This window comes from Argentina silus (genome assembly GCF_951799395.1).
Source record: "Argentina silus genome assembly, chromosome: 9".
Taxonomy (NCBI): domain Eukaryota; kingdom Metazoa; phylum Chordata; class Actinopteri; order Argentiniformes; family Argentinidae; genus Argentina; species Argentina silus.
The window spans coordinates 19,787,755-19,798,938 of NC_139663.1; the positions used below are offsets into that span (position 1 = coordinate 19,787,755).

General features: G+C 41.1%; 1 protein-coding gene across 2 annotated transcripts; it reads left to right on the forward strand.

The window, feature by feature from the left end:
• The first annotated feature begins 1,057 nt into the window (after positions 1-1,057).
• LOC310809614 (uncharacterized protein) lies at positions 1,058-10,679 on the forward strand. Of its 2 annotated transcripts, none has more exons than XM_083676969.1 (13): positions 1,058-1,367; positions 3,458-3,559; positions 4,606-4,648; positions 5,776-5,804; positions 6,426-6,480; positions 6,643-6,698; positions 7,353-7,385; positions 7,651-7,702; positions 8,394-8,470; positions 8,627-8,653; positions 9,031-9,126; positions 9,256-9,344; positions 9,514-10,679. In XM_083676969.1, the coding sequence occupies exons 2-13, from the start codon at positions 3,460-3,462 to the stop codon at positions 9,538-9,540; spliced, it is 684 nt and encodes a 227-aa protein (XP_083533095.1). In that variant the 5' UTR covers positions 1,058-1,367; positions 3,458-3,459; the 3' UTR covers positions 9,541-10,679. The 2 variants fall into 2 exon arrangements, with proteins under 2 accessions (XP_083533095.1, XP_083533094.1); XM_083676968.1 differs by lacking the exon at positions 1,058-1,367 and adding an exon at positions 2,766-2,822.
• The last annotated feature ends 505 nt before the right edge of the window (positions 10,680-11,184 follow it).

Sequence of the window (11,184 nt, forward strand, 5' to 3'; positions counted from 1 at the left end):
CCCCTCAAATCATTCCCTGCCTCATCCCCTTTCCCCCTCTCTTCTTCCCCTGCAGTCACCCCCCCCCCCCCCCCCCATCTCCTCTGACCCTCTCTCCTCTCTCTCCTCTCTCTCATTCAGGTATTCATCCTCTCACCAACTTTTTTCAGTTGTTTGCGTTGTCTGTTTCTTCTCTTTCATGGAGGCAGAGGAGCTTCTGGCTTCCTTCCGTTGGTGTGGTTTCCTGTTTGTAGGTGGGAGAACGAGAGATAAAGCAGGCCGCTGCTGCAACCCTTCACACAATATGCAAACTTACGCTGCTGTGAGAACAAGTGCATGTGTTTTCACACAAATCTGTACGTTTCTTTTCTGACCTTTGCTCTTCTAGGCCCCATCTCAGTCTGTTAGCGTTAACACCAGACATGGAACGATGTGGCTCACCCTAACACCTTTGCACCCTGCCAGACATCATGCGCGGGTGGGAACTGACATTGATGATGGTGGTCCTTTAGGTAGAGGACCCCTGCGGCAGAAACTTCCCCTTTAAGATTGTTATCGGGAAATGATTATTTTTGAGTGGGCCGATGAAGATGTAGAATGCAAACTGTTAGAGAAAACACATCTGTTGAGTTTGAGTCATCTGTTCTGAGTCATGGTTTTCTAATATATGCCTGTCTGTACCCTAAACATTTTTGCTTCTTAATTTCACCTCTAATGACACTTGTGTGCCAATAGAACAATAAAGCCACCTGGTTTTTAATAGGCTGTTCCAACTACAGCATGACAACTCCAACATATCTTCTGAATCATGAAAATCCATTAATTTTATTTGTTGTGGCACTCTTTAAAGATGAGGAGAGACAGGTCAGAGGACGTAGGTGCCAATTGGTCCGGTTTGAGAGACTGCAAGGAAGGCAGTAAGATCAGAGGTTTGGTTGGGGGGAGGTGAACTGAAACATCTTGGTGAGAATGATTGAAAAAAGGCGCATTGGGGGCGGTAAAAGAGGAGTGAGTAGGAGACTAGAGCAAAGGTTTGTGACTAGAGCAAAGGAGGAAGGGAGGGAGGAGTAGACAGAACAGGTCGCACAGACAGAAAGGTGCATCAAGGAAGGCATCTAGGTCGAGTTGCAGTGTTGAATATAATTAAAGAGAAGAGAACAGAGAGTGGACAAAAAAAAATAGTGTGTGTTACAGAGTTGGATCTGGTTGGAGAGGGAGGCTCGAGACAAACGTGGGGTATAGGCGTGAGAAATGGCAGCTCTCAGGCTCTAACTGTCTGCTGTTCTGGAGGTGGGAGTGGACACCAACTCGACTCAGAACGACTCTCATTGAACGGCTGCTACATCTTCAGTGACCCTCTCCATCGGTGAGGACTCTACACACCGTTGGTAAGTCTGTAACCTCCCTCTGCTGAACTGATTCACTGACTTGTTGGTGCTTAACCAGGTTTGACAAAGACCTCATGATCAGCAGCACCATACCACTGAACTGTATTTGGCCTGACCACTATTGTCAGTTGTCCACCTCTCTTTCACACACACCCACACACATACTCACACCTCTCTGGCTTGGTTTTAAGTTACGGTCACACGTGGCGGTGTTCTATAACACTAAAACCACCAACCAAATCAGTTGTCTTGTGTCTAGTTTTTTGGGCCACCAGCCACCATCATCACTTGCCTTCGCTTAACAGTTCTCTGTCCTTCCACTAAGCACCAATGAGGATATTGATATTGTCCAAGGCCAGGCCACCGTCTGGATGTGTAGGTGCGTGCACTGCTGGTCCAAATCTAGATGAGTCTCCATGAGAACTGCCATGGCACAAAATGGCTGCCATGCCACACATGGATTGGCACTTTAGAGTTCAACTCACTACCAACAGGCTGGGAGGAGGGTGATGATACGAAATGGAGATTAAAAGTGTCTCCTATAGCAAACCGTTTTGGTGACGGTGTGTCTTTTTGTCTTTCTTTGGGGTAGGTTGTTCTACTCTGTATTCGTGTAGGGAGGTTGATTTCAGTTTCATTTTGATTGGAGTGTAACCTTGTGCTGCCACTGTATGTTATGCTTGATTATATTGTACAGTGCCGAAAAAAAGTATATGAACCCCTACACAGTTTTCACATTCAATACTATCGATACTACTAATATTTATTATTCAATACATGTTGAATAATAAATTTTTTAAACTGATCTACACAATGTATTCCACACATTCAAAGTGAAACACAAATTATAGAAAATGTATAGAAGTAGTTAAAAATGAAAAATCTAAATGTCCTGTGTGAGTAAGTGTGTGTAATAAGTGTGTGTACAAACCTTAGCAATGGCAAACCAAAATTAGTGCAAAGCGCTCAAATGACCCTAACAAGTTACACAATAGTTGGATGGACTCCCATCTGCAGAAAACGTGGTTCACATTGTTTATTGATGAACATTAATATCTCTCAAAGGTTCCTGTCTATCATTAACATGTGGATACTAGATCAGGCCCTCCCTCCAAGTAAACAGCCAGAGAATAATGAAAACCACCATGAGGCCAATAGTGACTTTAAAAGACTGAGGAGTTCAGGATCAAGAGGAAAATGGATACAGCAAAGCAGAGACAAAGTCTAAGGGGGGTGAACCTGCTAACCACTGAGAGGGAAACCTTACCACTGGGTTAGAAATTCACCCTTCAGTTGGAAAAATACACAACCACACGTCCAAAGCTACACTGGAATGGCTTAACACAGAGAATTAATGTCTGTGAGTTTACCATTTACATTTCCCATTTCAGATGACTGTCCATCAACAATCCCCATCATATGTGGTAGAGCTTGGCCAATTCACCATTCAAATGGGTGAATATTGCCTAGTCTGGTGTGCACTGTTGGTAGAGACTTATCTGAAAAGTCTTCAAGCTGTAATTGTTAAAATAGCTTTGTCCTGACTCGGGTTCACATACGTATTCAACACAACGCTCACCTATCCAGTTTTTATTTGTTATTTGTTTACAAACATTTCTAAAAAAAAATAAAAAATCACTTTCATTTCAGTGTGGAGATTGTTGTCTGAATTAATTTGGAAAAAGTTAACAATAATTGCGTTTCAATTTCAGGCATCAATGCAACAAAAAAAAAAAACTGCAGGGGTTCATATTTCTGCCCAGTATGTGTACTGTGTGAAGCAGGGAGTTTACTTGACAATACAGGAAATCCGTTTCCTGGCCTTAGAGAGCTCGAGAGTGAGAGAGAGATTGTGTGAGATAGAGAATCAAGGAACATTTGTAAGGAAAATGTGACGTTACAACAAATTTTGTGATATATTCCCAAAACCATTTGGTACCCTATAGTAACTGACATTTATCATGTTCCAAAGCCCCAGAACAGAAATGTCTATGGAAATGGTAAATACCATGTACATTGTGCTGTAGTTGTACTTAAACAGCACTGTAGACGGTGAAATCTAACTGTAATAATGTGTGTTCTTCTGGCAGTGATGGACATGGTGTTTCAGTTACTGTTTGCTGGGGCAGTCCTCCTGCCCATGGTCCTGTTGGCTGCCCTGTGTGTGAACTGCAGACGACACCACCAGCCTAGTAAGACTCTTGCCCACTACTGCACACTGGCCTTCTGTCCCTTTCTCTTCTGCTTCATTCACACTGCCCTAGAAGAGGTGGACAGACGGTGTGAATAAGACTATCAGTAGGCCTGTCCATTCTGTCTGCACCCTATCCAGTTTTTACAGATCTATTTACTTTACTAATCCTTCAGTTATTTTAAGCAAAATAGGCCGAAATAGCTCAGTTGGGAGAGCGTTAGACTGAAGATCTAAAGGTCCCTGGTTCGATCCCTGGTTTCGGCAAGTTTGTCTTGCGTCACAATCCACAACAGTTTTGACCTCTTCATCCCCACTACCCCCCTGTACAAGTTTCTCTCCTTGTACAGAAAAAAATAAGTAATTTTTCCTTCTTCTAGCAGTGTGCGTTGTTCTTCAGCCATGACGTTGTTCTTCAGCATTGTTCTTCAGCCATGATGTGTACAGTGATTATCCACTTGATATGATCATCCGAAGTAAATTACCACTCCACAGAAAACATGGTCTTAATATCACCGATTGCTTCGATCACCATCCCCACCTGAAACAGTTAAATAAGCAGCAAGAATGTATGAGGTTGACTTTTCGATATGATATAGATAGATAGAGATCGATAGATAGGTACTTTATTGATCCCGAGGGGAAATTAAGGCGTTACAGCAGCTCACATCACAAACAACAACAACAAAATGAAGTGACAATAGAAAATAGAATAAAAATAAAATAAAATAAAATAGCCATCTGAGACATTATATACAGTAAAAACAGTCCAGTATGATTTAACATCCCCCAGCCTGACTCTGATCACCCCGATCTCCACAAAAATAGTGGGGTGACTACTGGCAGAACTAGTGACCATAAAGCAAGACATGTCACTCAGCAGCCTTTTTGTGCACGGCTATCATGTTGCACTGCGTTGACAGAATCGCGAGCAAGTAAAACGTCTTGTTTAGGAAACTCTGAAACATCCCTAAAGTCATCTAATTTCCTGTTAATGTCAAGAACATCAAATTGTACTCACAAACTTTTTTTTAAATTTCCCCTCAGATTCAATTATACAACAACGCTACAGTTCAGAGGACTACACACCGTAAGTTGTAAACTGCTTTTGTAGAATTTGGTACAGATGTGCATTATGTTAAAGAGGAACTGAAGAGAAAACCCAACTTTTCCTGTTGAAAATGGTCGACTTTTGGAGTATATAGAGCCAAAAGAAGAAAACATGCTTTACTGTCCCATTACTTATGCAGGGCACTATGTGTGATAAAGAGATCCAGACTCTGAATGTAAGTTTTCATTCAGCTTTTGAATGAAAGCCTATGCAAAGCATGAAAGTGTGAATACATTTCTTAATGCCCGATGTTGCATATATGCAACATTTACATTTCAATTGATTATACCTTTGCCAAGAAATTAATGTTTTTCTTAGAACATTCACTCTGGCATCTTTAGACATCTTATGAGCATTTTTCATCAAATTGAATTTCAGAAACTCAGCCTTTTGACCACGTGCTCTTTCAGAAGAGCAGAATTTCTGTGTTTACAGACTTGTGATTTCCACCATTGTTCAGAGATGGTGTAATTACAACAATCGGCCACCAGATAGTGCTAAAAGTGTTTATTCGGATCTCTTGTCCAAGAGAGTACTTTTCTTTTGTATTTTGTATTTTGTGACCAAAATAACCAAAACCGTTACATGATTTTGCCATGTGACGTATCATCCAAAGATCTGAGTGATTTGACCATTTGGTCAATGCAATTAGAATACAGTATGAATCAGCTCTATTTTAAGCAAATTTTCGCGGTCACGTACTAACCAGTGGAGAGAATGCCACACTAGCTAGCTGGATTGGCTAACACCCAGATTGTGTTGTCCGGAAGGAACACCTCCTAGTGGCGACGCAGCGATGTCTCAAGATAAAATCGCTTTCTATCTGAACACAGTAGTTAACCTAGAGATAACCTGAGATGACTGTCTTTCTATCTGAACACAGTAGTTAACCTAGAGATAACCTGAGATGACTGTCTTTCTATCTGAACACAGTAGTTAACCTAGAGATAACCTGAGATGATTGTCTTTCTATCTGAACACAGTAGTTAACCTAGAGATAACCTGAGGTGTCTGTGGAATGTGCATTGATGATGATGATATATCAACCTTGCATGTGAAAGGAAGTTAGAATCTTCCCTTTAGTCCTCTGTTTTTTCCCCATTCAGGACTTCTGGATTTCGATTGGTCCCGTCATGTGAGTATGAATGTCATGTAGTGTAAATGTTGATTGTAATGTTTACTTCTTACACTACTCATAATGTTTACTGGCTACAAAGAGAACAATGTTAGCGCCTGCTGAGTTCCTAGAGCTTTGGAGGTCTCAGGTGAGGTTACTCACTGGACCAGGCTAGCTCATCAAATCACCAGACCCTCGCCTGAAAGTCTGGATTAACAACAATTGCTCAAAAGTGGTCTAGGGCCGCTTGGGGTGGGCGTAATTTCCATTGGGTTATATTCCATCTTGAACCTCCCCTCAATATCTACATTAGTGGTCAGTGTCCCAAAATCTTCATAGCTGAAGCCATAACATTTTAAAAAATCCACCTGTGTCGCTTCGCAGTTGTCAGCAGCAAACATGACCACTGCCTATTTTTCTGTTTCTGTTGCTTTGATCATATACAACAACCTGTCTGAAACCTATTAGCTTGTTCAGTTCTTAGGTTCCTTGTTTACCCATGCACTTCAGTGTTATCACGCGCACTTCTACCCCTACCACACACACCTCCTCTACGACGTGGCTGTGAAATGGAGTACCCATAATGTAGGCGTAGACATTTTAGTGATGATGATGATAATGATGTATCTTCATCCTCAGACCAACCTCCTGCTGCCACAAGCTGGGTCACTCCCTCTAACCATCTTTCACCCATGTGAGTGTCTACTACCACACACACACACACTCACACACACACACATACACACCCCCCCCCACACACACACACACACACACACACACAGTGAAAGAGGGTCCTACAAAGACAATGACTCATAGCCGTCAGAATGATATGAGGTGCTGTTGGTTTATTTTACAGGTCACAACAGAATGAACAGATTCGTCGGCACCACTCTTTCAGCCCAACTGAAAACGGTGCGATGCCTCTCCTTTTTCTTGTTTGTTACTCTCATTAGTTTTTTGTATTGCCATCGATTTCTCCTCTACACACTTCCTTAATTCACTCTGAAATCTAATTGCTGTGATTAACCACCTACCTTCCCTCCAGTCAATAAGTCTCAGTTATTTAGCAGACACATGTCCCAGTATAATAGAAGCGGTCACGTTGTGTGCCCTTTGTGGCCACAAAGTGGAGCCCATCCACTTTCATTATATTGGAAAATGTGTCTGCAGGAGTTGCTAAATAATCGGGATGGAGGTAAAAAGTGTCTTGGTGTGTCGACTGGAGTGAACTATCCCTTTAAATAGACTGGAGTGAACTATCCCTTTAAATAGACTGGAGTGAACTATCCCTTTAAATAGACTGGAGTGAACTATCCCTTTAAATAGCGCTGCTTTTTCCAACTGTTCTCTCTTACTCTATTTTCTGTTACTTTGTTCTTCTATTCCTTCTGTTTCTTAAACTGTTTCTTATTAAACTTCACCCCCTTTCACATTTTCTCTCTCTCTCTCTCTCTCTTTATCTATTATATGTAAAACTTTAAAAAGAAATCGGTAATAATATCAAAAAGTTACCACCATCACCATTACATTTAGCTCCCTTTTTTAATATACTATGTTTTCTTGCAGAGAGTAATGCAAGTTATGACACTCCTGGAGAAGGTAATGTATAGCCCACTACCCATGTTCAATAGCTCCAATGTCTCATGTTGTGGTATGCAGCTGCAGCTTGATCTTTGAAAAATGTCTGAGTCCTTAATATGTTTTTGGAGTTATGTTCGATTGAGCATGGCTACCTTCCTCTGATTGGTACCTCAGTGAAAGTGATGGGGCGTATGTCTCTGATGTCAGAAGGTCTGAATGCACGTAACAGGCTAAATGCTCTTGATTAACGTGTGACGGCTGTTCTCATGTCTCTGCTCTACAGCTGAGTACGTAAACCCAGGGGACGAGGAGGAAGAGGAAGGAGGAGGCTATCTGTAAGTATCTATTAAGTATCTGTAAGGATCACTATTGAACAAGACCAAAGCCCCACAACAGTAACAACATTAAGACATATTCTAGCCTTGCTGTGAATTCTAGAAATCGAACAGTAACAGTCATACTTACAATAAAAATGATTGATCAAGTCATTAACAAGTAATTCTAAGTTTATCCTCAAGGTGACGCTGCATGCATTTCCACAGTCCCAACTGTTCCACAGCTTTCGTTCTGCCCACACCGTGACCTAAAAAAACCCAACATTCCAAATACACTGGAGGTGTAATTTGCAAGCCACCGCAAATGCATTTGATGTTGTTGCTATGGAGCCAAAGGGGCTGATTTTTAGATACAGAGGAAGAGGGCGTCATTTTGAAAGATAAAGAAACTGATTAAAACAACCGGTTCAGATAGAACTTCTTAACAGCCTAAATGAAAAAAAGTCCTCGTAAAAAGCTAGTTTCATAGAAGGCCTAGTAAGCTGGTGAAAGTAGATATGTTCATAGCATTTTTACACCAGAAAAGATTGTTTCATCCAACTCTAACCTGGTAAAAAGCAATGCTAGCCTTCTTATGTACCACAATGTTTTTTCAAGAGACATTTGTAGAAGCTGAAATTAACTTAACAGAACTGATACCATGGCACTCAAATGCTTCAAATAATATAATAATAATATTCTCCACTTACAGAATAGTGTTGCCATCTGAACCGGTGGCTGAAATTCTCCGTCAATCCAACCAGAGTATTGCCTCCACACTGAGCTCAGGTACAGTGAAGTGGAAGTGACTAATGAGGGACCATTAGATCATTGTATGTACCCATCTGATGTTATTAGAAGCTGACCGAGGCCATAGAACACCTTCAACAATAGCATACCAAAGACAGTCATTTTTCTATTCTAATCTATTTAATTATTTCGCAGAGCCCAAATATGAAAATGTTAAACTGGGTAAGTAACATTAACAACACCTTTCCCACAGATTATATCTATGTAAAGACTTACCAGCTGACTTCTGAATATTGACATAATATTGATTGACTTAAAATGCAAGGCTGTTTTATTTACCAATGACAGAAGTTTACCATTGAGTACTTTCAGGCAGAATGCACACCAGCATACACAGATGTATCAGATTTCACCCCAATAAAAGCAATAGTTCTCCCAAATGACAAGATTAGTTTGATGACTTCCTTACCTTGAAAGTACTGTTTGGGCCAGGAGATACAGTTATGCACGGTTTGTATTTATCTGCTGGCACCAACGGTTTACATCCCTTTAATAAACCTGTGTTACTGTTTTCCTCCTTCCATATTTGCTTTCATTAGAGTGTGTGGTCACAGACAACTCTGATGCTGAGAACTATGAGAACGTGGACCCTAAACATAATCCAAGTCAGATCAGGACTCCTCGGGATTCCCCAGGTGACCTATTTCACAACAACTGTGGAGTGTAACAGCTACATTGCTGCCTTGTGTACTATTGCAATACATGGGAACTATTGCATACATGTTGATTACATGAGACAACATTTACCTTGGAACGTCTTCCAGGTGTGTCTCCTACGAGGCCCATTGAGAACGGAGAGAGTGATGACAGTGACGAGGATGGGAGCCCCTATGTCAACGCCCCAAAACCCAAGGTAAGACCCAACCCAAGGTAAGACCCAACCCAAGGTAAGACCCAACTCTGCAGTCTGAGGGTGGACACAGAGGGACAGCTGTGTCATGTAGTTTCTGAGGGACAGAAGTCGGGAGCGTCTTTCTAGCTGTGTTACACTACACCTTATTCTCCATCTCCCTTCCTTTCAGATATGTGACCTCCAGCCCTTCACATGACACCAGAGACTGTGACATCAGGGAGAGGATCACAGCAAGGGGAAGGTCATCCACATAGGTGTTCTGCTACACAGTTAAAGTGCAACCTTATGCTGCGTACAATTTAAAAACTGTGTTTGAGCGTTTTTTTTGTTTGTTTTTTTGCTTGTGATATGTCATAAAACACTTTGGGCAACTGATAATGCTCAAAGCGTTTAAGGCCTCTCCATACTTTGTTCAATAACTGTAATAGTAATGACAACAACCACAAACATTGCAAACACACAGCGGTCCACGCACTGCCGGTGATCAGCCAAGTGTTTAACATGTCATTAACGTTGAGCTCCATAACAGAGACAGTCATTGTTTAATTTGTGATGCTCTGGAAGGTGGTCTTTGTTGCCAAATATTTGATGCACACCAGTCCCACATATGGCCCGCTTAAAACTCCTGCATCATTTTGAACAAAATGTTTAGGTTCTTGCAAACAGCATTTCTGGCTATGCATACTATCAATTAAAAGTCCTCTAAATCCACTATTGTCAAACGTGGATCGATCTAGGGGGTACGCGAAATAAATCTGTGATTTACCTTCCCAAACATTCCTGTTGAATAGCCGACTGCAGTCTCAGTACCAAAAATAAATGCATGCACCCTATCCAACAGAATAATGTTATCACAATGTCTAATATGTAAGGGATAATGTTCATAGAATATCAATTAGGCTACAAAATAACCGACAGGGGCTACATGACTGTTAAAGGTTTGGGAACCACTGCTCTAAATGATCACTAGTAGATGCTTCTAGAGTTGAACCATGTCTGAGAAAAGCAATTTTAGTAGGTTAAAAGAGCAATTTAGTGTATGGATAGGCTTAATCGGTGACTGGGAAACCGCCCCTGAAATTAAACATGTGAAAGAGAACCAATTAGAGCATTCTTTTGCCTGTTTATTATCATAGTTACTGAACATAATCTGGGAGGGACTTGGGATATAGCACTTTTTGAATGAATGGATTTGCTGACGAACCCTGAGAATTATTTTATTCATTTGAATATACTCCTTTGCTGTATTTATAAATGTTTGTATGTGATGTTTTAATGTGATGCATTCTAGTTAAGTTGCTTTTGTTATAGAATAAATTGACAGTTTATGAATCACCTGTGTGTAAAAGTGCATTTTGCGCTAGCAACAGATTACTTGTAATTTGTGTAGATTGCCATCTTTCCATGAACACGGTTTAAAAGAGACGTAAATACTTCCGGGTTACAGTGTTGTGAGTATAAAGGGTTGGCAACATGTGAGTCGACACATGGCTGGAGAGGGAGCTGTGTACTTCCAGGTCGGGGGAGGCCTTTGATGTTGTCAGCACAGAGTCCATGTTGAAGGGGCTGTCCCCTACTCTGGTTGGTGTACCTCCTGTATCTTTTATCTTGTACCTTTTTTAATTGAACTTGCCATGAGCTGTTTGTTTTAAGACCTGCCCCAACACTTTTCACTCCAACAAAAGGAGCAAGGACTGAGATGCCTCGCCCTAATGCAAATACAAAACATGAGAACCAACCAATCTCTATAGCTAGTGCTCACATTGGCAAACCTCTAGAAGTTAGATGAACAGATTCATGTTTGTCGTACACTTAATAAAATATGAAATAAAAACAAAAC